The 22,330-nt window shown below is 32.8% G+C and overlaps 1 protein-coding gene across 1 annotated transcript; it reads right to left on the bottom strand.

The window, feature by feature from the left end:
* Nucleotides 1–493: 493 nt before the first annotated feature.
* On the bottom strand, nucleotides 494–21,923 carry 5-HT7 (5-hydroxytryptamine receptor 7). Its single transcript, XM_018455180.1, has 5 exons — nucleotides 21,620–21,923; nucleotides 12,156–12,448; nucleotides 10,563–10,806; nucleotides 2,985–3,197; nucleotides 494–1,542 (listed from the first exon to the last, which is right to left on the bottom strand). Exons 1-5 carry the CDS (start codon nucleotides 21,788–21,790, stop codon nucleotides 733–735), a joined length of 1,731 nt encoding a protein of 576 aa, XP_018310682.1. The 5' UTR covers nucleotides 21,791–21,923; the 3' UTR covers nucleotides 494–732.
* Nucleotides 21,924–22,330: the final 407 nt, after the last annotated feature.

Genomic DNA, 22,330 nt, shown 5'->3' with positions numbered 1-22,330 from the left:
TTTAAAGAGAGGTATTTATAAGAAATTAGATAGATTTAAAAACAAAATATTAGTCTGTATATTAACACATAGTTGATATATTAATTTTAAATATTAAAAAGTTGTATGTATCACATTTTGAGTTATAAAAAAATTATTTTTGGATAACATCTTTAAAAAAAGATTAAACATATAGTTCTTGCACAGGTCAGATTGACAATACATTTATGTAAGTCTTTTAGTTCTCGTATGGTTTCATAACATAATTTTAAAAATTCTTGATCAACCTCGAAAATAATTTGTTTAATTACTTTCTGCGGAATTAACTGAGTTAATTAATTCGGATTCTCAACAACAAATTATTGGCAATAAAGCAATATAAAAAAAATAAAATAAAGGATGAAACAAGATTCATAATAAAATTAAGAAGACGATAAAAAGTAGAACAATACATTAAAAATAAACCATTTTTAACAAAAAAATAATGATATAAATATCTGTACTAAAAGGGGTACGAAATAACAGCAGAAACAGAGAGTAAATTATTAATTAGATAATGTATAAACATCATATGGAGCAAACACCACTGAATCTTCTTGGAACATGTCTGGTATCCATCTTGATCGATCACACAAGAGTTTCTGTTATACAAGGTGCATGAACTTCAGCGACAACTTGAAAGATGTCCATGCAGTACGATGATGATCTTCGTTGAATACCATAATCCTCGTTATTAGAGGAACACGCCTTGGATCAGAAGCGGGATATCTCCGACTCCTTAACAATGTCAATGATAATCTGATTTTTATTGACTATAACTTTGCTATCATCAGGTTCTTGTTTTTTATTATCGACATCCTGTTTGTTATTACCAATGTCCTGGTTATTATCGTTGATGTCTTGATTGTTACCATCGATTTCCTGATTATTATTGCTGATATCTGGATTGTTATGGTCGACATCCTGATTATTATTGTCAATGTTCTGGTTGTTATTAACGTTCTGATTGTTATTGTCGATATCATGATTATTGTGGCCGATGTTTTGATTATTATCATCGAGATCCGCCCGTTCGGTATTCTCCGTACCGTCATTACCGCCGTTAATATCATTCCTTGTCCTTCGTTCACCAAACTGTCGTTGGTAATATTCCTCACGCATTAACTCATTGATGTTACGCCAGCGTAAACACATTATTAAAATAAATGGTTTGCGAATCTCCTTATTGAAAATCGCGTAGATGATTGGATTCAACGCACTATTACAATAACCAAGCCAAAGGAACAGAGATGATACTGAGTGCGGAATAGCATCAGGTTTGTAGAATGGTCTAATTAGTGCTAACATAAAGAATGGTAGCCAGCAAACAATAAAGGCACCAACGATGATGCCCAAAGTAGTGCTCGCCTTTCGTTCACTTTTTCTTCTCCTTAGCTGACGTTTATTACAAATGCAGGCCCGACTGTTACCGGTCCTCAGTATTCTTATCGATTTTTGTAACATGTTCCGCATAAGACTCTCTCGGCGTTCGCTGCTGAAGTGACGCCTTGGACTACCTTCGCTCTGTAGTAAAATAATTCAGTAAATAACGTTATTTGCATATAAAATAGAAAAAAAAGAAGAAAATATATTTTAGTAAAAATTGCATTATTTTAACAAAGAACCCCGCACAAATCTTATGGAAAATGAGTTTCGGTCAGATTCCTTTAAATTTTAATATTTTGTACCTCATTTGAAACTGATTAAAATTCTTCATGGGTTTCCAAATGTCTTAGTTTTTGCTCTAGAACTTTCAAAAAGTCTTTATATTGTATATGAGAAAGTACAAAAAATCGAAATAAATCTTTTTTACTACATGTAAAAAAACTACTTGTACATACATGTATCAGTGATATATTTATAATTTTAATTTTGTACCTGTTCTCAGAATTACCCGGAATGAACGACGTACACGTGACGAGCGTTTCATTCCTTTGAAATGCTTGATTTAATTCTATTCACGAACAGAGTGCTTGATTTTTATGAGTTTCCTTGCCTTTTTGGAAATCCATGCTTCTTCGAATTTTACAAAATAAAATTAAGTCTTTTTCTCAGAACGTTTTGTACCGTAATAATACTTTCCAAAATATTGAAAAATATGATACTCTTTTCGTGATATTATATCAGATTTTTCCGTGACATATATATATATATATATACAGTATATATCCATGATGCATCTTGACTATTTTTTCGTATAAGATGATCTCTCGAAGGTCCTGAAGCAATAACTGAGGCATTTGGAGGTTTTGTATCTCCCAAAGTTTGATTATAACAGTTAGGGTTTCTGTTTTCAAGTTTAGGATTCATGGAAGTGACATTTTGATCTTTCAAGACTATCCTAATGTCGTTTCTATGCATAAATATAGATTTAAAAAATTTGAGAATGAAAAATTTATTATAATTTTTTTTTATAATTATTGAGAATAAGGAAGTCAGCTCCGATGACCTTGACCTTGATATATGTTGTCAAGGTCATGACCCTGAGTGACGTTCAACAGGTTTTAGCCATCGCTCGTTATTCGTTAAAAACACTCTCCTATTCTCAATAATTACCTTTTCTTTTTACTTTATTTTTTATAAATTCTAATAGCAGATTCTGAAAGAGCAAGAAATTTTACATAAAAAATGATATTGCTTAAAATTTTTAAGGACATTAAAATAACAAATAGGGTCGCTGAAATTTATTTAAAAAATGCGTCTAACTGAACATTAATAAACTAAGAAAAAATTAGAATTAGAATATTATAATTTACAATAAAAAATTTTTTATTAAAAAAAATGATGTAAAAAAATGTTTAAATTATGTATCACATTATTTGCATTTATGATTAAAAATAATTTTCTAAGTTAATTCGATTTTTATCTTTAATTGTATGTAAAATAAATATTTATTCCAATTTTTTATATATAAAAATCAACATCAAAACTAAATCTATAATAGATATATAACATATATGACTTACTGTAGATGCGATGGTATTTTTTATATGTGTATTTTGCAGACTGGTCAGCTTTACACACTTCTTGTAGGAATGTCGTGGACAACTCGTTGAACACATAATCCTATGGTGATCGAAAGATGAATTAACATCGGGCTCCATTTCCATGTCAAATCGACCCACTTGATAATTCATGGCAGATTTATCGCGCGCGGCATTGAATAGTTTGTAGTTTATCTGCAATATAATTAGTAATACATGCGCGCATTTATGATACATTCGATGAGAAATTATTATCTGAGTAACAATTATAGTCACCCTACTAGTAGCGGAAACTGTAATGTGTGTCAGAGTTAGAATTGCAGTCATGCGAGATGCAAGGTCATGTCTCTTTCTAGAAAGTTAAAGAATTTCGTTCCAATTAACGTCTAAGAGTAACTATTTTTTAAACTATTAATGCCGATTAATACAGCATTAAGCGATATAGTTGCGAGACATGTCCATTTGATCTTACATATTTGTTATCACAAATTGAATTAGTCGCCATATCTGAGGACAGTGTCGCTTATATTAGCATATGCCATCAGATAGGCTTGTTACAAGCAGGGCTGTGCACGTATTTGAAATACTTTTATTTGAAAAACAGTAAGACAATTGTGTATTTCGTATTTTGTATTTATCGGAGCATATAAAAATATTTTGTATTTTGTATTTCAAACACTAAGATTGACAATCAATATTACTACAATATTGCAGCAATATTACTTTGAAAGATTGCAATATTTCATAAAATATTGTTGCAATATTGTAATAATATTTCTACACGGAGAAAACGGGTACGGGTTGTCACGACCAAAAGTCATTCATCAACTATACATGTTTTGGTTATAAGAACTATAGTACGATTGTGATAACCGTAAGATTGGCATATCATCTTAACGGTTATGGCTGTAAAGATATTTATCTTATGGTTATCACAAATATATTGATGGGCGAAAATTATCATTATTTTCAGTTGTGGCAACCGTAACATTTTTTCGGTGTATATCCGCAACAATAAAATATTGTTGGAATATTCTATAATATTGCTACAATTTTGAAAGTAACATTGCAGATATATTGCTGCAACGTAATGCAATATTTCAATAATTAATTCAGTTTTATTAATTACTAAAATATTATTGTTTCTAAAATGACATTCCAAAATACACACAATAAAGTTATAATAAAAAAACATTCAGGAGCTTAGAAAGCCTACACCCGAAAGAGCTTAGGAATCTCCAGAAGACTCGCCAATTCGTTTTGCATACGCTTTCTTATAGACCTCCTGGATGTTTTCTTCTTATGAGAAGCGTGTCTATCTCGTGGCGGCACCGCGTACTTATGTGTTGAATTATAATATTGCAGCAATATAATGCAATATATTTCCTACAAAATATTAAAATTTCAATATTACAACAATATTGCTACAATTTTGGTAATATTGAACGCTATTAAAATATTGTTGCAATATTTCGTGCTGTAGAGACATCAATATAAAGACAAACTGTAACTCCCTTATTTAAGCAAATGTTCAAATTTCAAATTGCTTGCGTTCTTCTATAACAAAGTTCTGCTCTTTTTAAGAATTACTATGTGTAGCAGCTTTTATACTATTTGGATACGAAGTTACGTAAGCTGTAATTATCCCTTCTTGAAAATCTGAATACTATTTATAGAGCATATAAGTATTACTATTTAAAATAATGCTACAAATTTGGTATTAAATTTGATATTAGGTTTGATATAAAATCATATTGAATTTGTCTTAATAAAGATCCCTAAAATTTGTGGAAAACTATTGCAATAATATTACAGTACAATATTGCAGTAATATTACAATTTGCAATATTATATTATGAAATATTATTGAGATATTACATTGTAAAATATTACATATTACAGTAATTTTACTGAGATATAATATGATATATTACATAATTGCAATATCACGCAAATATTACTATGTGGTACATCGCACTGCAATATCGTTCAAATATTACAATGCCTTATATGATTGCGAGCAGTATCGCGGCACCGCCGATAGATGGAGAAGTTAAATTTCTCCTAAGTAAGAATCAGACAGAATAAAATAAAAGTTGCAGCATTATGAGAATTTTCACTCATGATTTTCAGTTGATTTTACCTGAAATAATTTTTCTGAAACAGATTCCCTAAAATAGGGTTCAGTGATAAATGTAAGACGATTGTTTCCGGTATACATTCACAAAAAAAATTATACTGTAGATTTTCAATATTACTGTATATCGAAACACGGCCTAAATGAGATTATTTTAACAGTAAAGTTCTTTGTTATTCTGTATAAAAATTAAGTTAGGGGCACATTATATTCTTGGATTATATTCGATGGCAATCCGGCAACTTGTCATCGTCTGCATGCTATTCGCAGTTAACAGCACATATACAGCAACATGACGGCAATATATGTCAAATAATAAATACTACATATGCTGATAGCTGATAATATGCAAACAAACCATGCTGTGCTACGCATTGCAAATGTTTCGAAATAATACTGAAAATATTCAATAGAAAAAATAAATTTAATATTTTTTAAGCGACAATTCACATATGTCACGTCACAGCAACGTTTCATATATATTTTATCAATTGCAATCGTTTTACAATTTTATAATTTTCGAAAACACATCGCAGGCATTCGAACTTAAGATTTCGGGGTGGTAAACCTAATACGCTTACGTTAAGCTGTATAATCGCACGCTTGTTTGTCAATTCGATATTCAAGAACTACTCAACTAGTAGTCTCACGGTGTCTCATGCGAATCAGGCGAGATTCAATGCATCAAAACCGACATCTGTTATCAGTTTATCTAAATTTTATAGTAAATTTACCTTACTAAGTCTTAATTTATGCAGTAGAAGGTTAAAAAGTTTATAAATCATTTATACTATGACATCACGTATGTAAAGGTTGTAAAAATGCATTATTACATAATATATTGTATTTAAGTAGGTAAGCTACACCAATTCTAACCCACTATGTGTGCGTATATGTATATCAGTGTGAACGCGCGTATGTATGTGTGTGTATATGTAAGGTCAAGGAAAAAGTGCGTCACAGCCGGATTGGGTCTGAGGGGCAAGGAAAGAGGAAATGCGTCGTTAGGTGAGGAGTTTACGGAAAAAGTTTTGCTATCTCCCTCCCACCCATTGCGTTTTCTTTCCAACCCATTATTGCCCTCTTTTTCCCCCCGCCTTTTGTAATAGTATGCAGTTTTCTCTCTTCCTCCCGTTGCGGTCCCTTACTTACTATGTTATTTTTTCTTTCCCGTTGTGGGCCTCCCTGCTCATCATCTTATTCGCGCTCTCTCTTCTTCCCGTTGCGTTTTTTTCTGTCCAACTCCCTCGTTTTTCTTCTTTTCACGCGTGTTAAAAATATTTTATTAAATAATTATGATATTTATTTTATGATTTTTTAATGATGCGATTTAGCAATAGAATGATACGAATGCAATTTAATAATATTTTTAATAATGTAAGACAAGTAGTCAAGCGCGCTTTCTTATCAACTAATTCAATGCGAAGGTATGAAGAAGGAATGATGGAGAGATTAGGGAAAAAATAATCGAAATTACGTTCCAGACTCCACAGATCTTTTTTTTATGAAGATTCGTCATCATTACCAAAGCCGTTTATAAAACATCTGTAGACCAACATTTATGCCACAGGAAATATTGATAGCGACAGGGCACAGATCGTAGGCTCTCTTTACTCTTCTATTATTTTGACAGGAAGTGTCGAGAAGTATGCTTTAAGCTAACTAATCGTCATAGATGACTCACCTCCTCCGGATCTATTACACCCGACAAATTGTAATGACGAAAACATCTTGTCAATTACTTAAACAGTTGGACACAAGCGATACCAAAACCCTAATCCGCACCTGGTACCTATAATCCTAATCTCAAATAGAACCGTCTTATATGCGATACCTTCATCCCATACAACCGATTCCGAATATAAAGAGGATCCTTCGCAATCGCAGAGTTGACGTTCAGTCAATCGATACTCTATCAATCCGTCATTTATTCTGTGACCGGTCCAGTTTCGTCAGTTATCTCCAGACGATTTTTTCAATCAGTCAAGTTTTTCATTAACTTGCGGCTCTTGAGTTCTGTGCGCCTTCAAGATACTTGAATTATACCAGTTAAGTCTAAACCTTACTTTTTTTTTTATTCGAAAAGTACACTCCAGAATCTTAGAATTATTTTCATCATGCGCTACGGTTCCTTCGTTATCGTAGAGCTACTACGAATTACCCGATCAAGATCGATTTGATTCGTATCATTCTTGCTACTCGGAGTTATCCGATCGACATCGACGTTTAGACCTGTGGCATTTGCATGATCCGCGAAAATTGATAGTGCGTTATTTCCCCTTTTTGCTTATTCGTTTTTTTTTATTTTATTTATTTACTAATTTACGAAATTTCGTTCTCCGTACAAATGTAAATCAAAGGTATTCGAGAAACACATAAAGAACCGCCGCAACCAAGCGTAAGCTATAAAGAGAGAGAGAGCTTAGGACGAATAAAATAAACCTAGTCAAGCAAACGTAGATTTAAGTGATTATTAACCCAATTATTATTCTCCTCCTCTCTCCCCTTCTCTCTGTGACCCCGTTAGTTCTATTTCTCAGCGTCCCACCATCCTTCGAGCCTAAACGAATTTTTCCCCTATTCCCTCATGCCCCTCTCTCACCTCCAGATCAACCAAACTCACCCTCATCAGTCCTAACGGAAAGAATCCCGGATTCACCTCCCTCTACCCCTCAATCTTCAACTTCTGAACCTCCTCGCCCCTCTTCTCCCGCGTCCTCTTCTTCTTCGATAGAATTTCTCGACGAGCTTCCTCCTCCTCACTCTAAATATTATTACCACTAGGGCAATCTTAACTCTTTTCACGCATTATTCTTTCAGTTTCCCCAAATTTCTACCCCCCCTTCCCGACAAAGCCTATGTGATCAAAATCTATGTTCTGATTATGATCTAGATGAAATTCGATTAGTGATTTCTAAAGTCGATTTTTTTTGCTCTTCTTCCCGATTCCCTTGATTATTACAAAATCCTAGCTAATTTCTTCTTTAATTTCTTTCTTCCTTCTTTCGCTGTAATCACCGAAATAAGATTCAAAAGAAAATAAATGAGCCGTAGATATTATATTCTTTATCCATCCTCCGCTCCGTCTGTACATAGCCTATTATTAATTATAACATGAAAAGGCAATTTCTTCATTTCAATCTGCTGACATACATGCGAACTTGTCTACAAATGACCAATGAAAAATTTATTAAAATAGAAACATTTGTAACTTCAGTATACAAAAAGTAAGTTTTTAAGTGAAATGTTTAATATTTTCATTTTATCACGTTAAATTAATATATTAGGCTATACTTTTAAGAAAGACATATTTATCATTTTTTTATTTTTAAGTTAAGTGAGTTATATTTATTACATTCGTAGTTCTCAATTTTAAACCAAATAAAATATGCTTGTCATTTTTATAATTTTAAGTTAAGTAAAACACATTTATCATTTTCTTAAGTAAATCAAGTAAAATACATATATTATCATTTAAGATTATAATTTTAAGTACAAAATGTCTATCATCTTTAATTTAAAAAATATTAATAAAGTTACTATTTTAAATCTACCATATTAATTAAAGTTTAAAGCTTTAAATATGTTTTATGTTTGTAACCAATCATATTTTGTAATTCAATTCTGAAAATAAATTAGATCTTAAATTTCGAATAATCTCTTTTAAATCTAGCTTCGTATCTCGTCCCTGACTTCCCATAAGATCGCACAGGTTCGTTCCCGGGTTAAAAGGATTCAATTCCTTGACTTAAATTTGTTTATTTAGTTATAATTACTTGAAAAAGAAATATTTCATTTGATTCTTATTTATATCTCTGTCTTACTTTTGATGTATCAATTCCGCATGTGCTAAACTAAAAAATATGCTTTCAATTCAAAGATATAGCGTGACAAAGTTCCACAGGCTTCGATGTGGGAAGGTAATTAAGGGCCACTTTGACCAACTCTGATTAATTTTAATCGACCGTTAGTACACTGGAATTGGCTAATCGCATTTGTCATTGACAAATATAATTGGTTAATTCCAACGAACTAATCGTCAATTAAAGTTAATCGAAGTTGGTCGAAGTAACCCTAAAAATAGATATAGCGAGCTAGGATTAAAACATGTATGAATATGAAAAACATTTAAAATTTGCAAATTTAGCTATCTACGTACTTCTTTATCTAAATACGATATTAAAAAATAAAAAATATTTTATTTCTAAAAAAATAGTATACCTAATTGTATGAATTTTGGAAATGTATACGTTCATTTCAACACAATTTATTCATTCTATTGTAACTTGCTCGATTAAGGTCCCTATTCTTGAAAAGAAATATGGTATACGAAAAACTAGAAAAATACTATAATACACGTTACGTATACTATAGTATTTACCTAATTATTTGTATACGATTTTTTTCAAGAATAAGGGTCCAGGTCAATACAGCGAATTCTGTAATTTATAACTTTAAATTAATGTTGCGATACATACGTATTTTATTAATCAACATGCGATCACAGTTTGCAATGGCGTTCATTTAGTCGAATAACTAATTGACGGTTACACCTTTTAAACATGGAATTGAAAAGGCTCATTCTATTGCACTCTGGAACCGATGCTATTGCGACTGCTCTTTGTACATATTAATAGAAGTTATTGTTTGGACTTTGCTGATGATGGCTTGAATGTAGCCGAAATGTCCGATTTTTATCTTAAGAATGAAATTTGAAATAAGTTGTGAGTTGTAACACGCATTTATTACTGTGATATTATTGCTCTCAATCGTCCGTTATTTAAATTATTACTGTACTCATTTCGAGAGCACAATTTCTTTTTATATATTATTCAATTAACACTATTTCTCTTATTTTTTGATATTGCGTCGTAATTGCGAAACAGACATGTGTTAACAACTTATTATATACAAATACATTAACATCGGATTAATATTTGTGATATTTTTGATTATTTGCTACTTTGTCAATTTTGTATATTCAATCTTTTTCCATGAATTATCAATGTAGACTCTACATTATCATTAATGCATTCCTATTTTAAAGCGTTATATTAATCTGTATGACTATTTACGCTTTAAAATGGGAAACCGAATTTCAGTTGACATTTTTGCAGTAAACGCATCAATTATTGTCAATATTTAAAAAGCGATATATGTACAAGAGCATCTTCGCAACCGCGCAATGTACTATGTTTGAGCACGCGAATTTCAGACGCTATTGGCAAACTTTAATCGTTTATAATTTGAAAAGCACTATAGCCTTGACATTTTCGTATAAGACTTTTCGTCTTAAAATGTTCCACAGAATCTGCCAATGAAAGGACATACACTTTTTCTAGGATACTTTGTATAAATAATATAAATAGAATTAATTACATTAAACTATTTTGTCGTCTAAATTTACTTATTTAATATACTACCGGAATAATGACGAGTAGTGGAATATAGAAGCTTCCTACAATCGCGTAGATTTGGTAGACAAAATGCTGGTAAAGTGCGCAAAGAGTGGGCCCATTTTGTACTTCTTCATATTCATTTCCCATGGTTAAAAGAGGCGGCAGACTAATACACATGGCTAGTGACCAAATGAGGATGATGTACAGCGACATCCGTAGTTTCGTCCTCTTCGTTTCATATTTTAGCGGTTTCATAATCAGCCAGAATCTTGAACAAAAAAAAGAGAAGTGAGAAAATCTCTATATATATTTGCATATCTTTATGTATAATTAGTCAGTATTTATATGCCGACTAATTTAACATAGAAATAAAGTTAACAAAAATTGATATAATAATCCTTGAATTCTATGAAGATTGATGAGCGACATTAAGAAATGTCGATACTAGAAATCAGTCAGATAAAAGATGTATTCGACTCATAGGTCTCACCTTTGTACGTGTACCTGTGAGACAGAGCGACTGTTCCAACGTTCACTTTCACTCTCCTTCACGCCCCTTCTTTTTCTAATTCGGCCACATGAATGGTCAGAATATGGGCGAAACAATACTATACATACATACAGGGGCGGCGAAGTAAAATTTTTCAGTGTATGGAATTCCCGAGGATAGGTAGTAAGTTGAGGGGGAGTAAAAGGGGGGATAAATATATCTCCTCATACATATTTTTTCTACAGGGCAAAAGTAGCTGCTCTGATTTTATTTTTCTTAATGAAAATATTAATGAGCTCCTCTATATTCAACTTATCGACCATTTCTCGATAAATGTACAACGTCGCAATATGATATAAACGTTTTTGTTTCATTGTCGATCGAAGATAACTTTTTAAATGTCTTAAATAAGAAAATGATCTTTCATTCGAACAAATTGATGTAGGAATCGTTAAAAGAACGCGAATAAATTTTGTGTACTCTGGTTGCTTTGTATGTGTGTACGTCTCTTGTACGCGATGAACGATATCCAATAAGAGCTCTGCTTTTTGTCACGTGCGATATGGCTGTTCAGGGCAGAAGTCTGCCACAACGATCTCGACCAAATATCACATAAATATGAAATTTAATGTATGGAATTCCATACATTGAATCATTCAGTATATGGAGTACTCCATACCAACCATAGCGGAGTAGCCGCCATACATACATATTACATACGTACATGTATACGCGCGCGCATACATGTACATACTGTATATACATTTTTTATTATAAACCCTGGTGAAAATTTTTCTCAGAATTGTTCATATAATTTTTCAGAATTTCTATATAATTTTATAACTTTCTCACATTTTTTATACGAATTAATGACGTTGCATGCTCTCCTATTGATAACATCAACCAATAGAAGAACATTATCCAATCCAAATCGGTGTAAACGCTTGAGTCGAAAACGCTATTATATTCTACAATGTTGAAGTGCATATCCGACGGGAACGTTAATCAACGGAATGTTATCAACCGACGGCACGACGTCAACTTTCGTAAAAATTTGATTTCTGACCGTTCAATTTCTCTTCTAATTCCACGAATATTGATGGAGGATCGTTGGATGATTAACTCACCTGTCTATGGAAACCATGCAGAGATTGAAGATACTGGCGGTACAGTTGAGCACGTCGGCACTGAGCCAAATGTGACACGAGATAGAACCAAAGTACCAATCACCCGATACTTGATAGATTATGGCTGGTGGCATTACTATTAAACCGACCAGCAAGTCGCTCACCGCCAAGCTGATCACCAAGTAGTTGGAGCGTCGAAATCTTTTGAAGTATATGATGATGAAAAAGATGGTAGCATTACCTGCTACCGTCAGGAAAGTGATGAAGAGGAGCAGCGCAGTTAAAAAAAATGCCTAAGAAAAAATACATTTTTACAAAATTTCTATGTCATTGTCGTATAGTAAACGTATGGTAGATGTTCTTAAGGGGATCCTAAAGTCGTCTGCTTTATTGATTACTTTTCTGATAATAAGTTTTCTGACTGCTTTTAAAAATCTTTCTTTACAATTAAAATGTATAAGCGATAATGTAATCCAAACCGGTCGAGTTTATGTAAAAAATGAAAGAAAGTTTGAAATGAAAGTTGAAAAATTACAGTTTTGTTATCGGCTTCTAACTCGCAACAATATTTGCTTTATATACATTGCAAGTTTTATACTTTGGATGCATTCCGAATTGGATGAATTGTCCAACAAGGACAAATGATGCATCATGCGCTTCATGCACAACTCGGAACGCACCTTTGTATGTATAAAACAATCTTGATTTGGACTACCCAGATAACCAAGCGTGCGATACTCGCACAAAATACCACTATCGTACTGTTACGGTACTGCCACGAGATGGCGGTGTACGGCGTAACTGTACGGTAACAGTACAAAAAGTATACATGATATTATGGTACACCGTATCAACGTTTTTTTCTGCACAAATTTCTATTAGGACCATGTTGACCAGATGTATCATAGCTATACATTCGTGATTATACGAGTGTCCGTGGATCATTGAAGTATAGCGGTTCCATACGATTTCAGAAGTCAAGCACATTGGATGGCGGTATGCAACCGAATGGGTGACCGCTTCGAAGCACTATGAAATTCGTTCCCGAATTCAGGGAAAAATTTTTTTTTTATCATGTGTATTCTGGATAATCAATAATCACAATAATAATACTCATTTTAACAATAAAACTATAAAATTAATTAATTTTGGTAACGTGCGTACCTAAGGCGTACCAAAATACGGTGTACCGATACACTTTAGGTACGCACGTACATGATAAGTACGGTACCGGTACGCATAGTACGCCGTACGCTCACCGTACCAATACCGTAGAAGTATTTTGTTATCTGGGTAGGGATTACATGAACAAACAATATAGTGTACTTAGAATTAAACTTAGATACCTAATATAAAAGATTATAACTAGTTAGAAAATTTATACGTACGTGTACGTGCAATATTGATGTAGTAGTGTGTAGTGATATATCAATGACACGTAAATCATATGTGTGTAAGTCCTACTGAATCGGTAATACAGACGACTTTAGGATCCCCTTAAGGGGATGCTGTTGTCGACTGCAATACCGACGGAACACGCATTTCGTACTTTTTTCCATTTTCTTCGTTTTCGTATAAAACAAAAATCCTTATCCAGAATAAAAGAAAAAACGCAAATAGCTGTAGAAAACTACAAACCTATATAAAAAACAAAAAAATTATAAATTACAAGCTGTTTCTATACAGGTTACATATTTCTTCACATATAAATCAAGTATATATCCAAACAAAAAATAATTTCACTATGTTTGAATAATGTATAATAATATAACGAGACCTTCAAATTATGATTTCCAACACAATATAAACTCTAATAATAAAATTCGGCATGATTACTCGGATGATTTAATAAAATTCGACTAAAGACGAACTTATAATACAGGATTAAAAATAATTAAAATTTAATGTGTTAGATATATTAAGATTTCGAGCGAAACTAGTTTCGACTGAGAAGTCTTCATCAGTCGCATAATGTACAAAAAACAAATCCAATTCACACAGAAACACCTCTCGAAAAATTTGTCGTTTGAAACCAGCATTAAAACTGTAGATCCCATATGCTTGTGGCAATTGAATAATCAGCATGCGCACCACAAGCATATGAGAGAGGTGTAATATAAACCAGAAGTTTAACGTAAGAAGAAGAAAAAATCCAATTAAAACATAATAAATATCATAAAAATAAATTTGATGGAGTTAATATAGTATGTTAATATAATATAGTAGTTAATATAATATAATATGAGATTACAATAATTACATCCATGATGTTATAGTCGAGCTGCAAAATTTCACTGTTTTGATTCCATCAACTTTGTTATTTATGTGACATTATGTTTTAATTGGATTTGTTTTTTGTATTTATATGCGACTGATAAATAATTCTATAAAGTTCTCTTCTGTAAAGTAATTCTCAAAATTAGTTTTGTTCTTTAAACCTTAATGTATCTAATCTCACATAACACTACAACAATATTACAGTAATATTACAGCAATATTATTTTTCCTTTGCAATATGACAATGAAATATAACAGAAATATTGTTGAAATATCATACTAATATTAATATATCCACGAAAATGGATCATAAAAATATTGCTATAATATATTATAGTCGTATTACAATACTGTAATATTATGTAATATTTTTGTGATATTTATGTAATATTTATATAATACTGCGAAGAATTAAATTATATTGATTCTTTTTTTAAATTTTATTGAATTCCGAGATAGCCTAATAAATTAGAAAAGTATTCAACAAATTTTCCCTTTTCATTAATTGTAATTTCTTACGAATTCATAGAAGAACATAATAAGAATTAATACCTCAAGAAGTTGCATGTATACAATTCCTGAGTATTTCTCAGAGTATTCATATAGAGTTCCCTCCATATTAACAGATGTATACTTTATAAATGCAAGCAGAATGGTGATTAAAATAGAGAGATTGCAAAAAATTAACTTCAATTAACAGTAATGTTACACCAATATTATAATTTCTCACTCAACAATGTAAGTGCACTATAACATATTTTATATATAACATACGTTGCGATGTGCGCGGTGGAAAAGAAGGGAAGGATGTTAACCAACAACGAAGTTTCTACTTATATGCAATACGAGCAACATATTATAACTCTGCTACAAAAAGAGTATTCTGTACTCTGTGCCTGTCTACTTCGGTCTATCTTCCACACGTCGCTGCTTTCTCGTCCATGTCCTCACAACGTGAGATATCGTGCATGTCGCGATGGTAACACCTTCCTTGTTTGAGGTCGACCTGAAAATGGGGAATGTGACATAGTCCCCATAACGTTCCAGCGGTTGACGTGCGTCTTTCGTGGTGGTCCCTCTTCTCCTGTGGCCTTATCGGAAATGCCGGTCAATTGTTTCTGACAGCCACTTCCGATAAGGCCACAGGGGCACGGGGGTTCCTGAATTGCCCCTAATGGCGTATGTATCGTCTTTTGGGGTGTCACTGCTGGACCGAAAATGCAAGGTACTAGGAGTTCAAACTCTTCACAGAGAAGCTCGAAAGGAATTAAGTCAGTTCCTCTACTATTTTGCCACCGCTTCTAGCGCGCATCTGATTTAGATGGACCCTACGGATCTTGCCATCGTTCGTACATACATTATACATCACCCGGCCTCTAGCTTCAATAATGACCGCCGAGATCCATTTACATTTGTTCATAGAGTAACGTGAACATGTTCTCCATTCCTGTACTCTCTATGTCGTATGCTATGTTTCTTACCAAGCCTGAAAGTTTTGATGTCTGACTGCTAGGTGGTTTGAGTAAATTTAGGATACCGCCTGAAACTGCGTTCCATTATCACTGGATAGTTTCGGGAAGTCCGCGAATAAATAAGTCTTCGAGAGTAGAAACTACAGTCAGCAGTTGTGGTTTGCATGTCGATGATTTCAGACCATTTACTATATGCGTCTACTACAAAAAAGAAGTACATATTGTGTATTGGTCCTGCGAAGTCGATATGGATTCGGGTCCATGGGCCCGACAGTATTGGCCATGAAGTTACTGGAACTCTAATTGATATTTTAGCAGCTCTAGTACAGTGTTCGCATTCTTGAACGTACTGTTGTATGTCATGGTCGATATTCGGCCAGTATACGAAACTCCGCGCTATTGACTTCATGCGTTCCACACCTAAGTGTATAAAGTTGCTTCAAGATTCTTGCTCGAAACTGTCTTGGAATGATTAATCGGTCACTCCACATCAAACATCCATCGGTTATTGAAAGTGTATATCTGTGTTTGTAATATTCTAAGAATTTGTAGCTTGTTGCATCGGTGTTTGTCTGCCATTCTTCTTAGATGTTTATCATGATCGATTTAAGAAGTTTATCCTTTGTTATAACATGCTTTACCATGTTAAAGATGAGAGGCAAAGTGTCTATTGTTTGATATAGTATTTTGCTACAGTATTTCCTTTGAGGAACCAGCTTTGATTGTGGCAATGATAGTGTCTTCCTCTTCTGCACTTTATCTATTAATCTTGACAGTACATCAACATGTCCGAAATCTGTTGTCTTGACATACTCTATGTTAAAATCATAAACTCTCAGTAATAAAGTCCATCGCTGGAGCCTATTTGCTATATAAACTGGTATGTCCTTACGTGAATCAAAAATAGTCAATAAAGCTTTGTGGTCTGTTTGCATAAATTTTCGCCCAAAAATCATGCGATGAAATTTTGTAATTGCGAAGATCAGAGCGAAGCCCTCCTTCGCTATCTGACTGTATGTTCTTTCCATTGTGGTTAAGGTACAAGATGCATGATAAATAGGTTTGATGACTCCGTTGGGGAATCGATGTAAGATACATGCTCCTGTACTTGTATTTGAAGCGTCGTGCGTCGTTTGCAACATAATTTCTTATTGTCTCGGATCATAATATGTGGATCAGCATGAGATCCGACTGAAGTATGCTCTTGAATTTATTGAAAGATTGTTGATATTCTTTTATAGAGTCTTTAGACTTCCACTGAGAATTTATCCTGAGGAGTTTATTAAGTTTATTTCCGCCATTTGTGCATGTTCTTAATATTATTTATCATAAAAATTGACCGCGCCTAGATACGAGCGAAGTGTGGTTGCATCGTATGGAATCGGCATTTGCGCGATTGCCTTTGTTCTTGCAGGATCTAAACGGATTCTTCGTTCATCAACGATTTGTCCCAGATATTTGATCTGTTTCATAAGCAATTTACATTTTTGCAACTTAGGTGAAATCTAAATTCCTGGATCCGCTGTAAAAAACTTCATAAATTTTTCCTTGACTCTTCCGCCATTTCAATTTGCAAAACAGCATCTGACAGATCGATGACAATGAATACCTTTTTGTTTGCTAGTTTTGCAAAAATATCATCTAGTGTTGGCAGTGGGTAATGGTACAGCTCCAATACTTGATTGAGTCCTGTAGAGTAGTCACCACATATGTGAATATCGTCATTAAGCTTTTTTATTACTACAATAGGTGCTGCCCAGTCAGAGTATTCGATTGAGGAAATAATATCCATTTTCTGGAGGCTCAATTCTCGATCGATCAATGGAATGGCGGTTATTGGACGTTTTGCTCGGAACACTTGGCTTCTGGTTTTATATGCAAATTAATTTTTGTCGTACAATGACTCAGAATGTCAGTGAATATGTTGGAGAATTCTGATTGGATCATTGCCTTTCATCATGAAATTTTATAGCGGTTGCGTTGATAGAAATTTCCCCAAAGTCAAGTTTGAATCAAGTCGAACCAGTCAGTGCCTAAAACATCCAGATTCTGAACGCTCGTAATAAAGGCCTCATCTGTTTTAAAATAATTGTTGCACTAAATGATGCAGATGAATTCTCCCAATAATTGTAAGAGATTATCGCTGTGCGGGCATTTTGTGCAGTAGGTTGATAAGACGGCTTGATTCAATGTCCTCCATGTGTGTTCAAATATGGTTATAATATCGGATGCGATGTCCAACTGTAACTGGACGGGGATCTGCCCAGACAACAAAAAGTGTCTAAAATCGGGTCATAAGACGTTTTTTGCGTCTAAAAAACGACTTAAAGACATCTTATGTCAATTTTAGACTTTATGTTGTTCGGATCGTTGATTTGCACCATGATGTGCTTCCTTCGATTTCCACTGATAATTTGTTTGATCTGAGATGAGTTGTTTGCTTTGGACTGGGGAGTATCATAGTATCCTTCTTTGTACCCTTGTTGTCCAGAGTGTTTGCATTTGTGATTTTCATACTCGTAATCATGAATAGTACATTACGCCACAAAACCAACATGGTGTTTTAGGTTTCCGTGGCTGATCGACACCGTTGACTTGTTTGTGTGATTTCCTGCATAATTTTGTTGATTGCGCTGCTGTTTTTGTTGTTTTGCCTTTTTACGTAAGATCTTGCAAATTGACATTGAATCCTATGTACTTGAGACGTTCACCATGACAATATTTTATTTGAGATTGACGCGGCATTGCATTTTTTGTGATCAGGTCGTGAAGCGTGAGATTTTATTTGTCGGGATGATCCAACAGTGAGAATGGTTTTATCCAGATCTCGATCTGTATTCAGTTCACTTACGAACATGAGACATTTGAATTGATCTTAGCATCCTCATATTGCTTATTTCCGCGAGAAGCATATGCCTTGAAATCTTCATTGTGATTGTTTTGATAGAGTTATACAGTTATATTATTGGATATAAGTATTACATATGAGTAGAAGCTTCGTCGTGATGAGTAACACCCACCTCATCCTCGTCACCAAATCAGTTACGTTGTGATATGCGCGATGGAAAGTAAGAGGAAGGGTTTTAACCAACAATAAAGCTTCCACTTATATGCAATATAATAAACAACCATTAATTATCCGACCAATATATTATAACTACAAAAGGGATATTCGATACTCTGTGCCTGTCTACTTCGGTCTGTCTCGGCACGTCGCTGCTCTCTCTCGTCCTCAACGTGAGATATCGTACATATCGTGGTGACAACATAATATTTACTTATTGAGTGACAAATTGTCATATTTATTAACGTAACGTCATCATTAGTTGATATTTGAGTTATCATTAGTGGATATAACACTTCTAAAAAGTAATAATTAAAATACATTTAACACATACAACAACACACATATTTATATATAAATATATATATATATATATATATACACACACACATGTAAGGTATCTCTATATAATGATCACCTCTTTTTATTTCGTAAACTAACGAAGATATACCTAATAAATATAATATCAAATTAAATGGTTCCAATTTCAATTGGAATTTCCAATAAAATCTTTTCTGATCACTTAGATCAATTATCTATTTTAAAAAACAGAAAGATATGCATAATTTTTGCACGACAAAGTAAATATTCTGATATAGTAAAAGTTGTAACGTCCAATCTAATGAATACAACGATGCATGACGTGACAATTTATTTTTACGGTAAAAACTTATTTTCATCATAAAAATTAAAATAACATTAACAACCTCCAATGGCCTTAATCTTGACAAATGTTATCTAATCACGACCCTGAACAACATTCAAGAGGTTTTAGCCGTTGGTCGGAAATTTTGGGTAATGTTAAAACCGGTGGTACTGTAACATTCAAACCTTATAACTCGAAAAGTACTGATTAAAAAAAGGGCTTCATAAGTGTTTTAAAAAGCTCTCGAAGTAAGCTATAAGAATACAAAAAAATAGGAGATTTCATTTAAGAAAACGTAGATTACATTGAAATAACCTTGAGAAGGTCACGCAAAGTCAAGTCTATATTTTCATCATATCCCCCTTAATATCCTACAACTATTGTCTGAAACATTTTTCATATCTAAAGCCGTTTCCGAGATATAGAGGTCACAGACTTCAAAGGCACCTTGTATAAAATACCTAAAAATAAGCGTGTGTGTGTGTGTGTGTATATATATATTTATATATATATATTTATATAGATATTAGAACATATACAGGTCTGATTGTATAGAAATAAAAAAAAACTGAAACATAATAGGTCTGTTCTTTTTGGCTGAACTTTTGTACCAGTACATCTTTTTTCCTTTTCTCTTCAGGAGGAAAGAAGAGGAAGAAAGATGAACTGCTGCAAAAAAGTTCAGCCAAAAAGAACAGGCCTATAATTTCATTCTATATGAATAAACACTTCTCACTAAAAAAAGGCCGAGAATTAATTTATACACCAATAAAAATTAATAGTTTCCGATAAAATGTAACTAAATTAAAAAGTTAAGAGTATAAAATGTAAGTAAGTTAAGTTAAAATTAATTAACTTTTTAACTTTTTAATTTCTATCTTTTTAACTTAATACTACTCAACCTTGCTGGGAACACATATAACACGCGCGCACGCACGCACGCACATATCTTTTATAAATTGATACGCATATATGTAAATGAGGAAATACATGAAAATAAAGTTAAAATTAATCGAATTGTAATAACTTTATGAATTTTATAAAAACAAAAAGTCGTTACAATTATGTTGCATCATAAATGTATCAATCATCATGCATCATGATGCGTATTTTTATTAATTTTAATCATAAAATTTTGAAAAAACAAGATGTATTACGCAAAAATTTACATATTTATAAATTATTTATTATATCATAAATCTGTTTATTGAAACGTCGCACATCGTATGTTTACCAATTATTTTTCAATTATTTTATTCGCGGAGCTACGCGAGAGAAATTATCACTAAATAAATTCGGAGCTGTTTATTTTGAAGCAGAAATTAATTTTATCTTTTAACTCATAACGTGACTATAAAACGGAAAATATTCGGAATACTGTTCATATTCTTTACATTTTTCTTTACTGTACGTATTTAAACGTATATGCATTTTCAATCATAAATCGTTTCTGACTACATATCAAGGATTCGGTCCGAAAAATTTCGGTCCCGAATACGGTCCGAGACTAAATCCAACTTTTGGTTCTAATTCTTTATCGTAACAGTTACCGTTTGGATTTCGATTCTTTTCGGTTTCAGTTTTCGATAATTATATATCTGTAATGGTCACTGTCATCACTAAAAGAATTGGAATCAAAAGTTGGATAGCCTCAGACCATAACTGTAACCAGGCCGAAATTTTAATCCATAATGTAATTTCAGTCCAAGTCTAAGATATAATCATTGTATGTATAGAAACGTCTACTTTAGAAACTTCTAAGAATGGGTGCTAACTTTAATTCGTAATAATTCTTTTGATTCACTCGTTTTTATCCATATTTATCTAGTTATTCATTAAGAAAAGAGTTTTATTCTAAAGAGTAAAAAAATATTGTTGCTCACTCATTCATTTATTCACTCTTGCGGAGTGTGTTCATGTTAAGAGTAAGTATACTTTATCATTTACAGAAAACTAGCTTTTTTGATTATAGTTAGTACAATTGTGTTACAATTGCGTTGCTTACCTCTATTGCATTGTAGGGAGAAAATTCGCCGGGAAAATTTATGAAGAAAGAAAGAAATGTAGTAGCTGGCTGAACATCGTTAATAAGCGGCGTGGAGTTTGAATAAATAATTGATGTTACAGCGTTGATCAGATCTTCCTCCTTTATAAAGATGATATCTTGTGATGCCATTTTGATGTTTCTCGTATCCTTTCGATCACTGGATGTGAGGATTCGCACAAGCGTATGGAAATTTTAGCCTTAATTCCAAGTGGAAAAACTCAGTAGCAGTTTCTCTTTATCCCACAGTCTTCATCAACTTTCACTTTCTGCAAAATCATGATCTCTATGAACATGAACAGTGATAATTCTGCTATTAAAACAAATTTGGATATATGCCATATATACATGCTAATTTATTACTAATTTATTGATCTATTTCCCCTTTATCTATTTGGAAGGATTAATATTAAAGAAGGTACTGAGTTCACGCTAGCACCAGGAGTCAAGAAAAACATATATATATATATATATATACAGCAAACCATAACAATAAAGCGCTCGTTACATTGCATAGCAATACATAAACAAGTTTTAAAAAATGACCAAGTAAACGAGCAAATAAACAAAGAAGTAGAAAAAATATTTAAGTAATTATATATTTCGAATTAACGTGAGCGATTGACGTTTCAACTACGCAAAGTCTTTTTCAAAATCTACATGGAATATAAT

Source organism: Mycetomoellerius zeteki, unplaced genomic scaffold, assembly GCF_001594055.1.
Source record: "Mycetomoellerius zeteki isolate Tzet28-1 unplaced genomic scaffold, Tzet1.0 scaffold471, whole genome shotgun sequence".
NCBI lineage: Eukaryota > Metazoa > Arthropoda > Insecta > Hymenoptera > Formicidae > Mycetomoellerius > Mycetomoellerius zeteki.
The sequence above is the reverse complement of the archived record's forward strand: the minus strand, read 5'-3'. Positions and strand labels throughout refer to the sequence as shown.